At 43.2% G+C, this 21,769-nt stretch overlaps 1 protein-coding gene across 1 annotated transcript in view; it reads right to left on the bottom strand.

Annotated features, from left to right (window-relative positions):
• The window catches only part of MPP4 (MAGUK p55 scaffold protein 4), a 136,770-nt gene that overhangs the window by 90,145 nt on the left and 24,856 nt on the right, over nucleotides 1-21,769 (bottom strand). Inside the window, exons 3-5 of the mRNA XM_077272114.1 lie at nucleotides 13,201-13,278; nucleotides 11,869-11,949; nucleotides 10,728-10,859 (exon numbers count right to left, since the gene is read on the bottom strand). Of these exons, the coding sequence (XP_077128229.1) occupies nucleotides 10,728-10,859; nucleotides 11,869-11,949; nucleotides 13,201-13,278 (291 nt within the window). The remainder of the gene's footprint in view (nucleotides 1-10,727; nucleotides 10,860-11,868; nucleotides 11,950-13,200; nucleotides 13,279-21,769) is intronic.

Genomic DNA, 21,769 nt, shown 5'->3' with positions numbered 1-21,769 from the left:
CAATTAGCAACATCAGCGCCTTGTCTGGTCAAATCAGTCAGTGGTTTAACGACATCCGAAAAACCAGCAATAAATCGGCGGTAAAAGTTGGCAAAGCCCAAAAATCTCTGAAGACCCTTAAGAGAGGAGGGCTGAGTCCAGTCACAAATAGCTTGCACCTTGACGGGATCCATCTCAATGGAAGAGGGAGAAAAAATATACCCCAAAAAGGAAATTTTCTGGACCCCAAAAACGCACTTAGACCCCTTCACACATAAAGAATTAGACCGCAGAACCTGAAAAACTCTCCTGACCTGCTGGACATGAGAGTCCCAGTCATCAGAAAAAATCAGAATATCATCCAGATATATTATCATAAATTTATCCAGAAAATCGCGGAAAATATCATGCATAAAAGACTGGAAAACTGAAGGGGCATTAGAAAGACCAAAAGGCATGACCAAATACTCAAAGTGGCCCTCGGGCGTATTAAATGCGGTCTTCCACTCATCCCCCTGTCTGATCCGCACCAAATTATACGCCCCACGAAGATCAATTTTAGAGAACCACTTAGCACCCTCTATACGAGCAAACAAATCAGTAAGCAATGGCAATGGGTATTGATACTTAACAGTGATCTTATTCAGAAGCCGATAATCAATACATGGTCTCAAAGAGCCGTCTTTTTTTGAGACAAAGAAAAACCCAGCTCCCAAGGGAGAAGAAGATGGACGAATATGTCCCTTTTCCAAAGACTCCTTTATATATTCCCGCATAGCAGCATGTTCCGGCACAGACAGATTAAACAAACGACCCTTTGGATATTTACAACCCGGTATCAAATCTATGGCACAATCGCACTCACGGTGCGGAGGTAACGACCCAAGCTTGGGTTCGTCAAAGACGTCTTGATAATCAGAGAGGAACTCCGGGACTTCAGAGGGAATGGACGACGAAATAGAAACCAAAGGTAAGTCCCCATGAATACCCTTACATCCCCAGCTCAACACAGACATTGCTCTCCAGTCCAAGACTGGGTTGTGAGACTGCAACCATGGCAATCCCAGTACCAAATCGTCATGTAAATTATACAGCACCAGGAAACGAATAATCTCCTGGTGATCCGGATTGATACGCATGGTTACTTGTGTCCAGTATTGTGGTTTATTATTAGCCAATGGGGTGGAGTCAATCCCCTTCAGAGGAATAAGAGTCTCCAAAGGCTCTAAATCAAAACCACAACGATTGGCAAAGGACCAATCCATAAGACTCAGAGCGGCGCCAGAGTCAACATAGGCGTCCGTGGCAATGGATGACAAAGAGCAAATCAGGGTTACAGACAAAATAAACTTAGACTGAATGGTGCCAATGGAAACAGACTTATCAAGCTTCTTTGTACGCCTAGAGCATGCTGATATAACATGAGTAGAATCCCCACAATAGAAACACAATCCATTCTTCCGTCTAAAATTCTGTCGCTCGCTCCTGGACAGAATTCTATCACACTGCATACTTTCTGGCGTCTTTTCCATAGACACCGCCAGATGGTGCACCGGTTTGCGCTCCCGCAGACGCCTATCAATCTGAATAGCCATTGTCATGGACTCATTCAGACCTGCAGGCACAGGGAACCCCACCATAACATCCTTAACGGCATCAGAGAGACCTTCTCTGAAAGTTGCCGCCAAGGCGCACTCATTCCACTGAGTAAGCACAGACCATTTACGGAATTTTTGGCAGAAAACTTCAGCTTCGTCTTGCCCCTGAGATAGTGCCATCAAAGTTTTTTCTGCCTGAAGTTCCAAATGAGGTTCCTCATAAAGCAAGCCCAAGGCCAGAAAAAACGCATCCACATCGCGTAACGCAGGATCCCCTGCTGGCAATGAGAAGGCCCAATCTTGAGGGTCACCCCTGAGCAAGGAAATCACAATCCTAACCTGCTGAGCAGGGTCTCCAGCTGAACGAGACTTCAGGGACAAATAAAGCTTACAATTATTTCGGAAATTCTGGAAGCTAGCTCTATTCCCTGTGAAGAACTCCGGCAAAGGAATTCTCGGCTCAGATACCGGAGCATGTACCACAAAATCTTGTAAATTTTGTACTGTCGTGATGAGATTATTCAAACCCGCAGTTACACTCTGGAGATCCATTATTGTCAGGTGCACACAGAGCCATACAGAGATTAGGAGGAGAGAGAGAAAAAAGACTGCAGCAAGGCAGACTGGAGGAAAAAAAAAAAAAAAAAAATTCCAGCAGACTTCTTATAACTCTCCTTTCTCAACCTGGGTCTTTAACACTTTATTGGCCGGTCAAACTGTCATGATCTCTGCAGGCAGAGATCATAGCAAGCCTATAGAGGGACAAGCTCTCGGAAGATGGAACTATACTGACCATGAACTAAGCCTGCCGCGCAACTAGAAATAGCCAGGTAGCATTTCCTATTTATAGCTAGATGCCCAGCTCTGGCCTAAGACCTAAATAGCTAGCAGAGGGAAATATAAGACCTGGCTCACCTCTAGAGAAATATTCCAAAGAAGACAGTAGCCCCCCACATATAATGACGGTGAGTTCAGATGAAACAACAAACGCAGCAGGAAAATAGTCTTAGCAAATTTGAGGTCCGCTTACTAGATAGCAGAAGACAGATAGTATACTTTCATGGTCAGCAGAAAAACACTAACAAAACACCATCCAGAGATTACCTTAAACTCTGGCATTAACTCATAACGCCAGAGTAGCAATCCCTGATCAACGAGAGCTTTCCAGACACAGTAACAAAACTTCAGCTGTGAACTGGAACAAATAGGCAAAACAAAACATGGACTAAAGTCCAACTTATCTAGCAGTTGTCTAGAAGCAGGAACAAGCACTGAGAGGCATCAGATAACATTGTTGACCGGCAAGAAACCACCAGAGAAATGAGCTTAAATAGCGACACCCACTACTGATGGAACCAGGTGAAACAGGAAAGAGGATGACAAGTCCAATTCCACAAGCGGCCACCGGGGGAGCCCAGAATCCAAATTCACAACAGGCACCCGTTTGTCAGGTAGGCCTGGAGTTCTTCCGGGACCCTAGAGTCGCCCCTCTCCCGCAATTGCCCCCCAAGACTTCATAGGTGATATGTGGTAGACAGCCCGCCTGAGACCGACTGTCCTGCCGCTGTTTGGAGTATGGCTTGAAGCTGTATTCTAATCCACTCCCTCGGCGTTCCGGCCACCGGTATTGCGCCTCAGCAGGGTGCTGCCTCTTTCAACAAAACCCCTGCTGGTATTCTCCTTCTGCTTGATCTCGTTTCTCACTCAGCACAATCTATCTCGCTTCTAGTCCTTTCTTGAGTCCCGCCGCTTCCAGGAGCCTGCGCGGACCCGTTACGTTCTTTCAATGCCAAGCCTCTGCCAGGATCCCACCCCTGGCAGAGACCCTACAGTCTCTCCCTTCACAACACCCCCTGCCACAGGGTGTTGCTCCGTTCAATCCCGTCAGCGTTCTCTCTAACTTCCTGCCTGACCCCCAGTTTACCCACTATGGTGGGGAGTGGCCTAATGAATAGCACCCTTAGCTCCCCCCGGAGGCCCTGCTGTGAAACATATTGGTGTCTGTGATACCTGATTGGAGGAACTCCTTCGGTGCCATCGAACGTACCATGGCTCCCCTTAGCGGCGAAGCCACAGCACTGCAACGACCAGGACTCTGGGGCGCTGCATATAGATCCTCTGTGTACCTGAGAAAGAGAAACATCATTGGTGGCCACCAGTGCGCTGCTGCTGCAATCCTCCTTGTTTCCTGCGATCCTCCTGCTTCTCCTTTGCCGTGCCGTTTGTATGACTGATCTGTTATCACAGCAGCAGATCCCAAATCCCTGTTCCAGCTCCCCCCCGCTCACCTATTGCATTTTTGGTGCACTTTTGCAGTTATTTGGGGCGCCTTTAAAGCGTGCCCATCCTGCGTCCACACCGCAATTGCCTTCTGCGCTGAGCATCCGTGCTGAATTTTTGTCACAGTTTTTTTTTTGCGACACCAATGTGTGCGCGCCCTGCGGTCGCAGTGCTCTGGTCAGTATTGCTGCTGATCAGAGTCTCTCGCATAGAGACTTTTTCTTTGTTTTCTATAAGTAGAGTAGCGGACGTCGCAGTGTTAGTGACATCTGATTTTCTTGTAGAAAAAAATCAAACATTTTTTCTCTCTGCTTTTTATAGTATAATTTATAATAAATAGTACCCTTTATACACACCACACACAATACACGTGTAAAAGCACCACTTGCACACACATCCCCACTGGTTAGAAGAATAAAATAAAAATGGCCCATTCGGTTCCTCGCCTCCAACACGGATTTAGGCAGTTAGGAAGGATCCTGTATTTTTCCTACTCCTCTTCCTCATCTAGTGAGGAGGTACTCCCAGCAAGGCATCCTAGGACCCAGGCAACCCCCACAGCAATCGATCCCATATGGACTCCACACCCAGAAAATGATCAGCCTGTTGTCCCGGATTTCAGAGGCACCTTAGGAATCCAATTTGATGCTGCAGGCCTCACTGAAATTGGCTTTATTAAAGTCTTCTTCAGTGAGTAAATCTTATGGTGCCCCAGACACATTTATATGCCCATCAATTTTTCACCCAAAATCCAATGTCATCATATGCCAGATGGATCCCTGTACATGCAGCAGAAATTATGACATTTTGGGCATTGTGCTACATATGGGCACAGTCAGAAAACTAGAATTTCGTCAATACTGGAGTACTGATATTCTCTACATCACACGGGTATTCCGTATGGCCATGACAAGGACATGATTTGAAGCAATCCAAAAATGTTTTGCATTATAATGATAATGCACAGTGTTCCCCTTGAGATGATCCTAACTTTGATCGTCCATATAAAATTCAGCCAGTAATAGACCACTTCAGCAGAAAATTTGCTGAGGCGTACAACCCCCAAAGGGACATCACTATAGATGATTCATTTCAAAGGTAGGATAAAATTCCAACAATACTTGCCCAGTAAGAGGGCCAGGTATGGAATAAAACTGTACAAGTTGTGTGAGAGTACCTAAGGGTACACCCACAGATTTAGGGCTTACTAAGGGAGGGACATCCAGATTGACTCTCCTGATTTTCCCCCTGTCCTGGGGGTGAGTGTTAAAATTGTTAGGGAATTACTGCACCCACTGCTGGATAAAGTTTATCATCTTTACATTGATAAGTTTAACACCAGCATCCCACTCTTCAAGAGTCAGACCCTCTCTATCAGAAGTACAGTTGCATGTGGCACCCAGTGAAAAAATCGGAGAGGCCTCCCTAAGCCGCTAATTGGGCAACCGTTGAGAAAGGGCAAAAGCAGAACACAATGCAGCGACAACATGCTGGTGGTCAAGTATAAGGACAAGAGGGATGTTCTTATCTTGACCACAACACAAGTCTCAAAGATCTCTCAGATCAAGTCCTGAAACCATACAGTGCCATCCAAAAATCACTAGTATGGTAGAAATCTGGCCTTTGCATTAAGGATTGGTTTAAAGCATACCACACAACAATAAATGGATAAAATTTGGTTTCACCCTGTCAATATAACACCCTTTTAAAATCTGATGTACAATTTTTATACATACCATCACATTATAGATTTATACACCAATAAAACCAAAAGCATTATTATTATCATTAATATATCTCTTCCTCTACGTAAATTACTTGAAGGGTGTAGTTTCAAAAATGGAGTCACTTGAGGGGGGTGGGTTTCCACTGCTTAGGCACATCAGGGGTTATCTATACGTGACATGTCGTTCATGGACCATTCTATCAAAGTCTGCTTTACAAAACACCACTCCTTCCTTTCAGAGCTTGGCAGGGTGTCCAAACAGTAGTTTCTCACCATGTAACGTGGTACCGATGTATTCAGGAGAAATTGCACAACAAATTTTGGGTTCCATTTTCTCCTTTGGGGTTAAAACATTTTTGTAGGAAAAATGTGATTCTTAATTTTCATGAATCAACGTTATAAAATTCTGTGAAGCACCTGGGGGTTCAAAGTGCTCACCTTGTGGAGGGGTGGGGGTTCCACTGTTTAGACACATTAGGGGTTCTACAAACGCGACAAGGTGTCCGCTTTGATTCCAGCCAATTTTGTGTTCTAAAAGTCAAATGGTGCTCCTTCCCTTCCGAGCCCTGCTGTGCCCCCAAACAGTAGTTTTCCCCCACATAAGGGGTACTCATGAGAAATTTCACAACAAATTGTATGGTCCATTTTCTTATGTTACCCTTGTGAAAATACAAAATTTGGGGCTAAAGCAACATTTTTGGGTGGTAAAGTAAAAGTTTCCTTTTTCTTCCTTCCGTATTGCTTTAATTCCTGTGAAGAACTTAAAGGGTTAATAAACTTCTTGAATGTAGATTTGAGCAATTTGAGGGGTGCGAGTTTTAAAATACTGTCACTTTTGGATATTTTCTGTCACATAGGCCCCTCAAAGTCTCTTAAAATGGGTTGTGGTCTCTAAAAAAATAGGTTTTGTAAATTTTGTTGGAAAAATGAAAAATTGCTGATAAACTTTTAACCCTTCTAACTTACTAACAAAAACATTATGTATAATAAATGATGCTGATGTAATTTAGACATTTGGTACACGTTATTTATTAACTACTAGACTGTGGCCCGATTCTAATGCATCGGGTATTCTAGAATATGCATGTCCCCGTAGTATATGGACAATGATGATTCCAGAATTCGCGGCAGACTGTGCCCGTCGCTGATTGGTCGAGGCAACTTTATGACATCATCGTCGCCATGCTGTGCCCGTCGCTGATTGGTCGAGGCCTGGTGGCCTCGACCAATCAGAGACGCGGGATTTCCAGGACAGACAGACAGACAGAAAAACCCTATCTGATTTAAAGCCGTAAAAAATATGTTTGAAAATTGCAAAATTTTCATCCAGTTTCCGATATTTTCACAAATAAATGCAAAAAATATTTTCCTAAATTTACCAGTAAAATAAAGTACAATATGTGACAAAAAAACATTCTCAGAATCACTGGGATCTGTTGAAGTGTTCCAGAGTTATTACCACATGAAGTGACACTGTTCAGAATTGTAAAATTTGGCCTGGTTAGGAAGGTGAAAACAGACTTTGGGATGAAGAGGTTAAAGGAACTACAGGAATTTCTGTCAGGTACTTGTTGTATAAGGCGTGTGACGGTAATCTCCTGTGCTCTTCATACATCTGGCTTTTGAGGTAGGGTAGAAGATGGAAGCCTTTTCTTATAAAGAAAAACATCCAAGCCTGGCTATGTTTTGCTAACATCTACATCAAGCTTACCAAAAGCATATGAAAAAATGTGTTATGGTCTAATGAGACCAAGGATGACATTTTTGGCCATAATTCCAAAACGTATGTTTGGCACAAAGTCAACACCGCGCATCACCAAAAGAACACCATACCCACACTGAAGCATAATGGAGGCAGCATTATGCTTTACGGTTGTTTTTTGACTGCTAGAACTGGGACTTTAGTCAAAGTGGATGGAATTATAAATCAGTTTAAATGTTAGTCAATTTTGAAACAAAACTTTCATGCCTGTGCTAAAAAACTAATATGAAGAGGAATTTCATCTGTCAATGCAACAACCCTAAAAATACCTGCAAATCAATAAAAGAAAGGCTTCAACAGAAGAAGATCAAGATTTTGGAATGACCCAGCTAGAGCCCAGACCTGAATCCAATTGAAAATTTTTGGGTAACCTGAAGAGGGCGCTGTACACAGGAGATGTACTCACAACAACCAGACATGTTTGGAGCTACTGCAAGGAAGATTGGGCAGAGATTGTCAATTCTAGATGTGCCATGCTGACAGACTCCTACTCCAAAAAGACTGAGTGCCGCCAAAAATTCAAAGGGTTCTTCAGAAAAGTATTAACTTATGTGCCTAGTTATGAAACAGCATTATTTAGTTCTTTATTTTTCCACCTGCAATGATTTCAGTTTATTTTTCAATTGTTTATATGTATTTATGTATTTTAGTTTTGTTTTTATTTACTCCCTCAAAATGATTTCAGTTTGTTTATAATTGAATTATACAGATTATGGGTAACATTAAAGATTTAAAAAGTTCTGAAATGATTGGTCTTAGTATAATTTTTTTTACATGAGAAAAATCTGACATTTTAACAAGGGTGTGTAGACTTTTATATCCTCCGTACAGTCTATAAAACCATCCAATACCAGATCTTCTTTTCACCACTTTGACTGCAGGGAGCAGAAATAGATTTTTATGTTTTCTTATGTCTATGTTATTATGCTGTGAATTCTATGAATAGTTGAAATGCCTGGACGACGGACCCAACAGTGAAGTCAAACACTGAAGCCACAGCACTTGCCAAATAAAACTTCAGATAAAAAGTCAGTTTGTGCGCCTCTTGTTAATGTAGTATAAGACAATCAGAGATAGTGGTTTCAATTTTCATCTTTTTAAATTGGTACAATTAATTGCCTTCTACTGGAAGAACAGTATTTTGCATAATAAAAAGAGTAAGACGTATTATAGCTTAGATGGAGAATGTTATAGAAAAGATATGATAATGTTTCTTTCAGCCATGCTAATGTCAGCACTACATCAGTTGGTGATAGGAAGATGCTATCCTTAAGATCACTTTGCAGCAGCTGCAAACCAAGACAGTCCTGCTTTACCAGGTACAAGTGTATTTCATGCCACCTAGTGGCAAAAATTAAAAGGACAGCATTTCATATTTTACATTTAGCTGCAACAATACAAAAAAAATCTACAATATACAGTACAGACCAAAAGTTTGGACACATCTTCTCATTTAAAGATATTTCTGTATTTTAAGGACTATGAAAATTGTAAATTCACACTGAAGGCATCAAAACTATGAATTAACACATGTGGAATTATATACTTAACAAAAAAGTGTGAAACAATTGAAATTATGTCTTATATTCTAGGTTCTACAAAGTAGCCACCTTTTGCTTTAATGACTGCTTTACCCCTTAGACCCCAGTCCAGAGCCTCTCACCTAGCCAAATCAGTTCTCATGTTTCGCACTGACGAGGGCCAACAGCCCGAAACACCGTGTCTGCGAATTGAGATACTGATTTGGCTTTTATCCTAAGTCATATTGCACGACTCGTTAGAGGGTTGATTGTGACTTGTAGGATCGCTACTTCCAACAGGTGGCGCTATAGAGTTAAGTCCTCTTTTTCTCAGAAGAGGCAATTTGCATATTGCACATTCTTGGCATTCTCTTGATGAGCTTCAAGAGGTAATCACCGGAAATGGTTTTCACTTCACAGGTGTGCCCTGTCAGGTTTAATAAGTGGGATTTCTTGCCTTATAAATGGGGTTGGGACCATCAGTTGTGTTGAGCAGACATCTGGTGGATACACAGCTAATAGTCCTACTGAATAGACTGTTAGAATTTGTATTATGGCAGGAAAAAAGCAGCTAAGTAAAGAAAAACGAGTGGCCATCATTACTTTAAGAAATGAAGGTCAGTCAGTCCGAAAAATTGTGAAAACTTTGAGAGTGTCCCCAAGTGCAGTTGCAAAAACCATCAAGCGCTACAAAGAAACTGGCTCACATGAGGAACGCCCCAGGAAAGGAAGACCAAGAGTCACCTCTGCTTCTGAGGATAAGTTTATCCGAGTCACAAGCCTCAGAAATCGCAGGTTAACAGCAGCTCAGATTAGAGACCAGGTCAATGCCACACAGAGTTCTAGCAGCAGACACATCTCTACAACAACTGTTAAGAGGAGACTTTGTGCAGCAGGCCTTCATGGTAAAATAGCTGCTAGGAAACCACTGCTAAGGACAGGCAACAAGCAGAAGACACGTGTTTGGGCTAAAGAACACAAGGAATGGACATTAGACCAGTGGATATCTGTGCTTTGCTCTGATGAATCCAAATTTGTGATCTTTGGTTCCAACCACCGTGTCTTTGTGCGACGCAGGAAAGGTGAACGGATGGACTCTACATGCCTGGTTCCCACCGTGAAGCATGGAGGAGGAGGTGTGATGGTGTGGGGGTGCTTTGCTGATGACACTGTTGAGGATTTATTCAAAATTGAAGGCATACTGAACCAGCATGGCTATCACAGCATCTTGCAGCGGCATGCTATTCCATCGGTTTGCGTTTAGTTGGACCATTATTTATTTATTTTTCAACAGGACAATGACCCCAAGCACAACTCCAGGCTGTGTAAGGGCCAAGAAGGAGAGTGATGGGGTGCTACGCCAGATGACCTGGCCTCCACAGTCACCAGACCTGAACCCAATCATGATGGTTTGGGGTGAGCTGGACCACAGAGTGAAGGCAAAAGAGCCAACAAGTGCTAAGCATCTCTGGGAACTCCTTCAAGATTGTTGGAAGACAATTTCCGGTGACTACCTCTTGAAGCTCATCAAGAGAATGCCAAGAGTGTGCAAAGCAGTCATCAAAGCAAAAGGTGGCTACTTTGAAGAACCTAGAATATAAGACATATTTTCAGTTGTTTCACACTTTTTTGTTAAGTATATAATTCCACATGTGTTAATTCATAGTTTTGATGCCTTCAGTGTGAATGTACAATTTTCATAGTCATGAAAATACAGGAAAATCTTTAAATGAGAAGGTGTGTCCAAACTTTTGGTCTGTACTGTATGTATAGGTATGTTTAATTGAAGTGTCACATCAGCAATGAAAACACATACATTTTATTTACAAAATAGAATATATCACAAGTTTCAAATCTCCTACCAGAGGCTGCTTGTTTTTCACCAAGCACACAATTCTCATAGCTTCTTCATTCTCTGGGATGTTTTCCGGTAGTGGAGGAAGAACAGGTTCAAAATCTTTCTGTGCCACTGTATCATGGGCAGACATCAGTGCCTAAGGAGTTGAACAACAGTATTAATATGTTTTTATTTGGAATATTGCTTTGCTGTTTCTTGTGCATATAAAAAGAGAATAGTTTTCCAAATAGTTAAATGTATAATGTGATGCAGTGACCCCTGTTACAGCTAGGGGGCGCTGCATGTGCTTCTCAGGATATGCATGGAAGCATATCTGTGGTTATAATGGTTGAACTAGCCACCTCCCACCTATGGGTGTGGCTACAAGTATATAATGTGACCATGTGGGTCACATGGAGGAGAATGGGTGGACCTGAGTGGTCTGTGTACCAGGTCCTGGAGGGCCTCTGTGTTGGGAGATCCTGGGAGTAGGACTAGATCCCTGAAGAGCACATGGGGGAGACCTTGGACCTGGGGGCCTGTGTGTTGGATGGTCCCAGATGGTGTGTGCAGAGTCCGTGATGGCACTGCGTTTGGGGAAGCTACAGCCCATCTGAGGATCTGGACTGTCAGGTGGCCTGGTGAGCAAGGCATTGCCCGGGATGGTGATCCCAGTTCGGCAGCCTCCCTGAGAGAGAGAGTACTGACAGGAGACAGCGTATGGAGCAGGAGCTCCTGGAAGGTAACCCAGCGTATGGGGAACCATGCAGTCACCCATGGTAACTGGACGGAGTAAAGTCCACCATGATTAGAGGCTGCAACCGTAATATCGTAGGTTGGTGCCTGTTGTGCTCCATGGATATTAATGAACTGTATGGCGTGCGGTCACCCACGATAACTGGACACAGAGGTTCGGGGTGTTTAGTGACCACGTTTCAAAGCCGTATTGTGAAGATTGATGTAAAGACTGTTTGCTTGTTGATCACATTTCTGTGGCTTATGACTCCATAATAAACCACATGGACTGTTAAAGTGAAAACCCGTGCCTGACTACGTTAATCCACTGCCAAATGAGTGTCCCCCAATACACTCAGTAAGTGCAATCTTACAATAACTTATGTAGTTGTACTAACATAACAAGCAAGCAAACCTATAAAATGCCTTGCCTTAAAGTGTGGGCCTCGCAGAAGGCGTCTTAATTCACGCGAGTCAGATGAAGAAGGGGACTCACGCAGCACATCTGCAACCTGACAAGAAATTACATTTGTGATTTAAACTTTTAGTTCCAACGTCACAAAATGTTGCCTCTGATGTACATTAAGAAGCAACAGACTGCTCCACAATCACAACCAAAATTATACAACCTCCTTTGTCAATTAGGTGTATTTGTAAAATGTATAAACTTTCTGCTGTTTACAATAAACCACTCTGTGTGACTGCAGACTTGTGAATTGTGCTCTGTCAGGATTCTCCAGTGCTGGTGGTGAGGTCGGGCTGTCATGTGACCACAATTACGCGGTATGCATACTTTTGGCCACTTTCCGACTAGACTTCCATGTCCTTGCTCAATACAAGTGAATTGAGCAAGGCTGGGCCTGTCTAGTTGGAATGTGGCTGGGAGTATGTACTGTATATCAATCAGATGACAGTCCTGTATTGCCAATGCGAGCACAGTGAGAATTCACAAGTCTGCAGTCACACAGAGTTTCCGCAGACTTTGTGATGAACCTCGCAAACCACTTTAACTTTTTTGACCACTTTCTAGTCTTAACCATACTTCCAATATGCAACAAATGTCACAGTCAATAGTCCAAGCATTTAAAGCTGTTTTTCTCTTAAGTACTCATGATGCAACCTTCGAAGCCCTTGATTAAAACGATCGGTTGTACTTCAGACTACACTAGATTTACAAATGTGAGCTCTTGTGAGGGATTCTATTCAGGAGTAGAATAATTCAGAGACTGCAGTAGTCTATAAAAGTTGTGTTTTGTGTAGAATTTGGAAAAACTGCTTGTTTTATTAGTTGTGTTGAGATATTTACATTTTTCTTGTTTAATTGGTTTATTGCAAACAGCAGAAAGTTTGAAATTTTAAATAATTTTCTTTGCAACTGTAAAACGACAGGATATAATATAATTAACAGTTTTCGGCTTTTTTCAACAACTTTGTACAGCTACAATGCTCCTAAAACAAACACATGCTATGTTGTGAATAATCTTGATTGAAAATATCCTACTATATTGTGAATTGTGTCCACAGCGCCTGTGTAGAGCTATTGATCTCCATGGTAACAGACTATAGATAAACCCTGTACAGTTGAGTTACTCCACTCTATCTGCTCCCACGCAGAAGCAGTGCGCATGCTTTAAGGATTCTCTAGTCTGCAGTCACATAGAGTGACTGCAGACTTGTTGTTTTACACCGGACAACCCCTTTAGATTACACTGTCACAAAATCAAACATCTATTGAAATAGTAGACAATATGGAAGACACTAACCTCGCTGCATAAAGCACGAGCCTTTGGTAAAACAGGAACAGGCCTCTTCCTTATATATTCATACAGACAATCATGTACCTGTTAGAAAAAATAGCTAAAAATATCTGTATGTAATTTGATACATAGTAATAGATGCAATACATGTCTTAATTATTTATAGAGTTAATCCTGGACTAATTTACTATGGGTCTAAGAGCTATCAGGCAGGTAGTTTGCTAACTACCTACCTGTTCTGCCTGCTGCCGATCTCTGCTGGCTCAGAGCAGTCACAGACCATTACTGTCGGCTGTGGCTTCAGCTAAAGTCACATTGGCAGATCAGCAGATTGTCTTCCGCTCTTCTCTGTTCACAGGGCGTGAGTGCCAATGTCATGCTGATTGACAGCCGGCTCCTTGCTGCATAACTACAGGAAGCCGACTGTCAAGCATCATGACGTTTGCAGTCACGCCCCATCGACATAGCAGTCCAGAAGAGGAAGAGCTGCACTGTTGACATGGAGCAGCGGAATCGCTGGCAGGAGCGGTCCATGCCAGCTCTAACTTGACGCCGGGTAGAACAGGCAGGTAGTTAGTAACTAGCTGCTGTTAGTCCTTAAAAAAATATAAACTAACATTGAAAAAAGCACAGTGGGTATGATATTTATTATTTATATAAATCCTGTCACACTATTAATATTTGGTCAGTATTTTACCTCAGTATTTGTAAGCCAAAATCAGGAGAGGAACAATCAGAGGAAAATTATAATAGAAACACTCCTGATTTTGGCTTACAAATACTGAGGTAAAATTCTGACCAAATACTGAACGTGTGAATGTGGCCTCGCAGATATTGTTGTGGGGCCCAGGAATTTACCTACACATCCGTTAATTATACTGATAATTTCCAAAGTGGATGTCTATAACTATTTTTGGAGGGAGGTGACTTGCGATTTTTTTGGTAAGTAAGCTACTCTATCTTCTTAGTAAATCACAGTATAATAAGGAGATTCCATATTTTCCTCCATCATGTTCATATTTCACTTCTGCGTGATTTATGGAATATATTATGGTCCTGTCCTTTTTTCACTGACATATAAATGATATTTGTGAACTCCAACATCTTGGGCACACACCAGTTATCCAGCACTTGTCCTCTGCGAATAAAAATACACTTTATTTCTCCATATTAAAAGCAGCACAAAATGGTAAAAAAGCAATACAGCCCCATACAAACCATACCAATTTAGCTCACGTTTCACATCTCTTTGTGTGTATACTTGTTAGTCAGGCATGTTTAGAACCATGGCTCTTAAGACCACGGTCACACGTTCGGTATTTGGTCAGTATTTTACCTCAGTATTTGTAAGACAAAACCAGGAGTGTGTGATAAATGCAGAAGTGGTGATGTGTTTCTATTATACTTTTCCTCTGATTGTTCCACTCATTATTTTGGCTTATAAATACGGAGGTAAAATACTGACCATGTGCATGAGTGCTGAATATAAGGCTACATTCCCACAATGAACTTTTGGTGCGTTTTTTATGTTGCACAATTTCTGCACCAATTAAGTAAATTAGGTTACTTGTGTTTTTTCATTGCGTTTTTGTGTGTGTTTCATTTAACATGAGTTTTTATCACGTCTTTGACTCTGTGTTTTTTGTCTCTGTTTCTTGTGTCATGCTGTAAATAAAGCTACTTTGCTTTTGAGATTTACATTTTTTATTTGCTTTGATAAAACTTTAGGGTATGTGTCCACTTTCAGGATGGCCGGCGGTTTGGACGGAGCGGCAAACTTGCTCCGCCCAAAGCTCCGCCCCCTTCTGGAGACGCGATGATGCCAGATGTGTTCATTGCACACATCCGGCATCATCGCACCCCACACACAGGGCCCTGTGATTTACCTTGCGGCGGCGCAGCGTCGCCGCAAGGTACACGGACATGCTGTGATCTGAAAAGACGCGCCGCATGTCCGTAATCGCAGGGCCAACGAGTGCGTGTTACCACACATAGTGGAGACAGGATTTCATAAAATCCCCTCCACTATGCTGTAACATCTGGACGCTGCGGATTGAACGCTGCGGCTCCACGCAGCGTTCAATCCGCTGCTGTTCCGGATGTAAAACGGCACGTGGACACATACCCTTACTCATATACTTAGGTGCAGATTACATGCATTTTTGATACGTTTCCGCTGCAAAAACACAAAAACACATGTGCATTTTTTACCTGCAAAATTTCTGCACCTGATGCAAATCTATGGGGAAATTCCGCACAGAAAACTCAGAGTACCCCGCAAGAGAAATTGGCATGCTGAAAATTTGAAAAAGGCACCACTTTGCTAGAACTGTAAGATGCTGCGTTTTTGACACAGCAAAAACATGCAGTATCGAAAACACACCAAAATCTCATAATGGAAACGTATCCTAAGGACGAGTGCTGAATATATCCTGTGTTTGCACAAACCAAGGTAAAAGGAACTCGGCACTCTTTTTCATACTGCAAGGTCTAGTTCTGTTTATTGCTAGGAAATCCAAAAACCTGACATTTCAGACAGAGTATATGACCTTTATCAAACATCAGATTGCAGGAGCTGATCAGAATGTAGAAGAGAAGTGCAGCGTGTGGCGGTATGACCGCTCTGGTGAGAGACACTTCTCAAACCGCCACTCACTGTGATTCTCTTCTACATTCTGATCAGCTCCCGCAATCTGATGTTCGAGAAAGGTCATAGACTCTGTGTGAAATGTCAGATTTTTGGATTGTCTAACCATAAACAGAACTCGTCACTCTTTCAGACTGCAAGGTCTAGTTATTCTTTTTCCGTTGGTATAGAGGAATACCTAGCAGTGGGACTGTTTCCTTTTCTCCACATACCAAGAAGCTGTACCCATTATCTAGAGAGCAAATATTTTTTTTTATTCAAGTTGGACAATGAGCACATTCAGCCTAAGTATTTCAACACAGCGGAGCCTGTACAGTTGTGTGATAAAGTGTTTGCCCCCTTCCTGATTTCCTATTCTTTTGCATGTTTGTCACACTAAAGTGTTTCAGATCACTACATTTAAATATTAGAGAAAGATAACAAAAGAAAACACAAAATGCACTTTTTAAATGAAGGCCTTTATTATTAAAGGAAAAAGAAATCCAAACCTACAGGGCCCTGTGTGAAAAACTAATTCCCCCCTCCTTAAAACCTAAATTAACTGTGGGTTATCAGATATATGGGGAGCTAATTTCTAATTCCCTAGCCACACACAGGTATGATTACTGCCACACCTGTTCTAAATCAAGAAATCACTTAACTAGGACCTGTCTGACAAAGTGAATTAGACCAAAAGATCCCCAAAAGCTAGACATCATGTTGCAATATGTAAAAAATTCTGGAACAAATGAGAAACAAAGTAATTGAGATCTAAAAGCCTTTTTCAAAGCTTTGTGACTCCAGCAAACTTTGGTGAGACCCATTATCCACAAATGCCCAAAACGTGGAATGGTAGTGAACCTTCCCAGGAGTGGGGGGCCAAAATTACCCCAAGAGGGCAGCGATGACTCATCCAAGAGGTCACAGAATATCCCACAGCAACATTGAAAGAACTGTAGGCCTCATTTGCCTCAGTTAAGGTTAGTGTTCTGTCTTGTCGGACGCTGTTCACACTAGGGCGTCCGACAGACAGCAGTAATTCCACATACGTCCACTACACGCTCAGTGGCGTCGGCTAGACTTTATCCAGCTTGCTCGGGGTTAATCTAGCTGGTAATTTGGTTGGAGGCTGGGTCACGCCCACGGCCTTTAAATAGTCATGCTGGACTTTGGGCGTCGCCGATTATAGCTTGTGCTTTGTGCCTAGCGATTCCGGTCTGGAGTGGTGGTCTTGTTGTAGGAATATCGTACCTGGTGGTGTATTATCCTTTGTCATATTCCTCCTTCCTATATTTGTATTTGTTTTGCCCTGTGCACATTATAGTGTATTCCTGTGTGTCTGCGGCATGGTGCGTTTTTCAGTTTTCCCTGTCTGTGCTTTCTGTGGGGATTGGTGTGTGGTCTCTCCACTGGGTGGTGGGTGGTGGTTTCAGCTTAGGGCTGAAACAGGAGACAGGGTCAGGCCTGGCGGCCCAGACATGCACGCCTTTAGTGTAACTTCTGGGAAAGGGTCAGACAGGGTTTCCCTAGCCTGAGGGATATTGCAGGGGCCCGGGTAACCAGCCTTAGTCTACCCAGTACTCCCATGACATTTTCATGACTCCACCATAAGAAAGAGGCTGGGCAAAAATAGCCTGCATGGCAGAGTTCCAAGACAAAAACAACTGCTGAGCAATAAGAACATAAAGGATCATCTTAGTTTGGCCAGAAAATATCTTGAAGATCCCCAAGACTTGTTGGAAAATGTTAACTGATGAGACAAAAGTTGAACTTCTTGGAAGATGTATCAATATGTACACCATTACATCTGGTGTAGAAGTAACACAGAATTTCAGAAAAGGAATATCATTCCAACAGTAAAATATGGTGGTGGCAGTGTGATGGTCTGGAGCTGTTTTGCTGCTTCAGGACCTGAAAGACTTGCTGGGGTCAATAGAACCATGAATTCTGCTGTCTACCAAAAAATCCTGAAGGAGAAGGAGAGTGTCCGACCATCTGTTTGTGACATCAAGCAGAAGCAAAACACACCAGCAAGTCCACCTCTGAATGGCTTAAGAAAAACAAAATAAGACTTTGGAGTGGCCTAGTCAAAGTCCTGACCTTAATTCGATTGAGATGCTGTGGCATGACCTTAAAAAGGCAGTTCATGCTCGGAAACCCTCCAATGTGGCTGAATTGCTACAATTCTGCAAAGATGAGTGGGCCATAATTCCTCCAGAGCGTTGTAAAAGACTCTTTGCCAGTTATTGCAAACGCTTGATTGCGGTTGTTGCTGTTTAGGGTGGCCTATCCAGTTATTAGGTTTAGGGGCAACCATTTCTTTTTTTTCTTACACAGGGCCCTGTAGGTTTGGATTTATTTTTTCCTGAATAATAAAGACATTAATTTAAAAACTGCATTTTGTGTTTACTTGTGTTAAATGTATCTAATATTTAAATTTGTTAGGTGATATGAAACATTTAAGTGTGACAAACCTGCAAAAAAAAATGGGAAATCAGGAAGGGGGCTAACACTTTTTCACACAACTTCATAAGTGTCATGATTTTCTGCTGAGAAATAAAAAGAAAATGTGTACAATACCCTGCGGTTTTGTATCTTTAGATGGTGGAATTATTCTTAATAGAATAGAAAATGGGGTAAAGGAGGACTCGTGGGGTGAAGTCAGGATTGCCTTAAATATCTCCTGACAATGTGAAGGTTGATGCCACCATTCAGGAATGTTTCTTGGTATAATGTTTACCATGAACATCATGTATCAACTATATCTATTTATCTCAGAAATGAGCAGGACATTAACAATTAGGAATAGGGTTGAGCGAAACGGATCGTTCATTTTCATAAGTCGCCGACTTTTGGCAAAGTCGGCATCTCATGAAACCCGACCCGATCCCTGTGTGGGGTCGGCCATGCGGTACGCGACTTCCGCGCCAAAGTCGCGTTTCAATGACGCTAAAAGCGCCATTTTTCAGCCATGAAGGTGGACGCAGAGTGTGGGCAGCGTGATGACATAGATCTCAGTCCCCACCATCTTAGAGAAGGGCATTGCAGTGATTGGCTTGCTTTCTGCCGCGTCACAGGGGCTATAAAGGGGCGTTCCCGCCGACCGCTATCTTACTGCTGCTGATCTGAGCGTAGGGAGAGGTGCCGCTTTGTCAGAAGCAGGGATAGACAGTGTTAGGCAGGGTACATTCACCCCCAAACCGCTTGTGCTGTAGCGATTTCCACTGTCCAACACCACCTTTTGTTTGCAGGACAGTGGAAGCTACATTTTTTTTTCCTCAGCGCTGTAGCTCACTGGGCTGCCCAAGAAGGCTCCCTGATAGCTGCGTTGCTTTGTGTGTACGCCGCTGTGCAAACCAACTGCTTTTTTCAAAGCACAAATCCTGTTGTTCCTTCCTTTCTGCACAGCTATCTTGTGTGTTTGTCCCCACTTTTGTGTGCAGCAGTCCTTTTTATAGCTGCCTGCCATACTTTTCTGAGATTACTGCAGGGAGATAAAGATTGGCAAGTCTGCCTCTGTGCCAGTGCTGTGTGTGGCATCTGTCTCTCATTGTGTGCCACAGAAAACCTAGTGTGTAATATTGTTTTGGTTTTTTTTTTCTAAATTCTCCCTGTAAAAAAAAAAATAATTAGTGGGAGATAAAGATTGGCAAGTCTGCCTCTGTGCCATTGCTGTGTGTGGCATCTGTCTCATTGTGTGCCACCGAAAACCACTGTGTAATACTGGGCCATTTTTTTTTTTTTCTAAATTCTCCCTGTAAAAAAAAAAATAATTAGTGGGAGATAAAGATTGGCAAGTCTGCTTCTGTGCCAGTGCTGTGTGTGGCATCTGTCTCATTGTGTGCCACAGAAAACCTAGTGTGTAATATTGTTTTTTTTTGTTTTTGTTTTTTTAATTCTCCCAGAAAAAAAAAAAAATTAGTGGGAGATTAAGATTGGCATTTCTGCTGGAGTGCTGGTCCTGTGTGTGCCATCTGTCTCAAATTATTGGGGCACAGAAAACCTAGTGTGTAACATTGGGCCTGATTTTCCTTTCAGTGTCAGGCACCTATAAAGGTATATATAAATTCAACAGAAGTTTGAGTTCACCTTATAAGTTGTTTTACAGTAACAAATACCGTTACTTTGGTTACGTTTTGCAAACAATGAGGAAGTCTAGTGGAAGAGGTCGTGGCCGTGGGCGGTCATTGTCAGCTGGTAATGATGGTAGTGGTGGTGGAGCATCAGGTGGTCGTGGTAAACAGTACAGCACCTAAGTCTCGAGTTGTTGAGCCAGGTTCGTTGTCTGGCTACACAAGGCCTCAAACACTCTCTTTTCTGGGAGTAGGAAAACCACTTTTGAAGCCGGAGCAGGAGGAACAAGTATTGGATTTCATTGCTGACTCTGCCTCTAGCTCTTTCACCTCCTCCTCGGAAAGTGCCAAATGTCAGAGCAGTGCATCGTCAGTGGATGCTCCCGGTCAGGAACAAGTCGCTTCCTTGTGTCCTTCACCCAGAACAACAGAGAAGGATGCGTCAGTCGACACAACAGGTTACTCCATGGAGCTCTTTACACATACCGTTCCTGGGTTAGACAGTGAAACAGTTAACAGGCCATGCCCATTAGAAGTTGAATCAGACATGGAGTGCACAGATGCACAGCCACAGCCAGATTACTATGCTGTTCCTTTGACTCAGACCAGAACATTGCCCTCGCAGTGTACTGAGGCAGAATCAAACCCAGCGGAGACTATGGTGCCCCGTCACGAACGCTATACCACCGGCTTACACGGTGACACAGACGAAGTTGCACACGACATAGAAGAGGAGGTCATAGATGACCCAGTTGTTGACCCCGATTGGCAGCCATTGGGGGAACAGGGTGCAGGCGGCAGTAGTTCTGAAGCGGAGGAGGAGGAGCCACAGCAGGCATCAACATCACAACAGGTTCCATCTGCCGGGCCCGTATCTGGCCAAAAACGCGTGGCAAAACCAAAACCAGTTGGAGGACAGCGTGGCCATCCGGTTAAAGAAGCTCAGTCTGCAATGCCTGAAAAGGTATCCGATAGTAGAAAGAGTGCAGTCTGGCATTTTTTTAAACAACATCCAAATGATCAGCGCAAAGTCATCTGTCAAAAATGTTCAACTACCTTAAGCAGAGGTCAGAATCTTAAAAGTCTAAATACAAGTTGCATGCATAGACATTTATCCACCATGCATTTGCAAGCCTGGACTAACTACCAAACGTCCCTAAAGGTTGCAGCACCCTCGGCGAATGAAGCTAGTCAGCAACGCTACATCCCTTCCCTCACTGTAAACCCACCATTTCCCGCACCACCTGCAGTATCAGTGCAACTTTCGTCGCCAGGCCAAAGCAGTCAGGGAATCACCAGGTTTGCAGTAGGAAACACTGCATGTAGGGCACCGGCAAGAATACCATCTCCAACCCTCTCTCACTCACCCATGTCCACCGGCACCACCGCTAGTTCCAGGATCTCCAGCTCTCCAGTCCAGCTCACCCTACATGAGATTCTTGTTAGGAAAAGGAAGTACTCATCCTCGCATCCGCGTACACAGGGTTTGAACGCCCACATTGCGAGACTAATCTCATTAGAGATGATGCCCTACCGGTTAGTTGAAAGCGAAGCTTTCAAAGCGCTGATGGACTACGCTGTACCACGCTACGAGCTACCCAGTCGACACTTCTTTTCTAGAAAAGCCATCCCAGCCCTCCAACTGCATGTTAAAGACCGCATCGTCCATGCACTCAGGCAGTCTGTGACTACAAAGGTGCACCTGACAACAGATGCATGGACCAGTAGGCATGGCCAGGGACGTTACGTGTCCATCACGGCACACTGGGTGAATGTGGTGGATGCAGGGTCCACAGGGGACAGCAATATTGGGACAGTTCTGCCTAGCCCACGGTCAAGGAAAGAGTTGGCTGTAGGCGTTCGCCCCCCCTCCTCC

This window comes from Ranitomeya variabilis, chromosome 7 (assembly GCF_051348905.1).
Source record: "Ranitomeya variabilis isolate aRanVar5 chromosome 7, aRanVar5.hap1, whole genome shotgun sequence".
NCBI classification, from domain to species: Eukaryota; Metazoa; Chordata; class Amphibia; order Anura; family Dendrobatidae; genus Ranitomeya; species Ranitomeya variabilis.
Note: the sequence above shows the minus strand (reverse complement) of the source record. Positions and strands in the feature narration are given on the sequence as shown.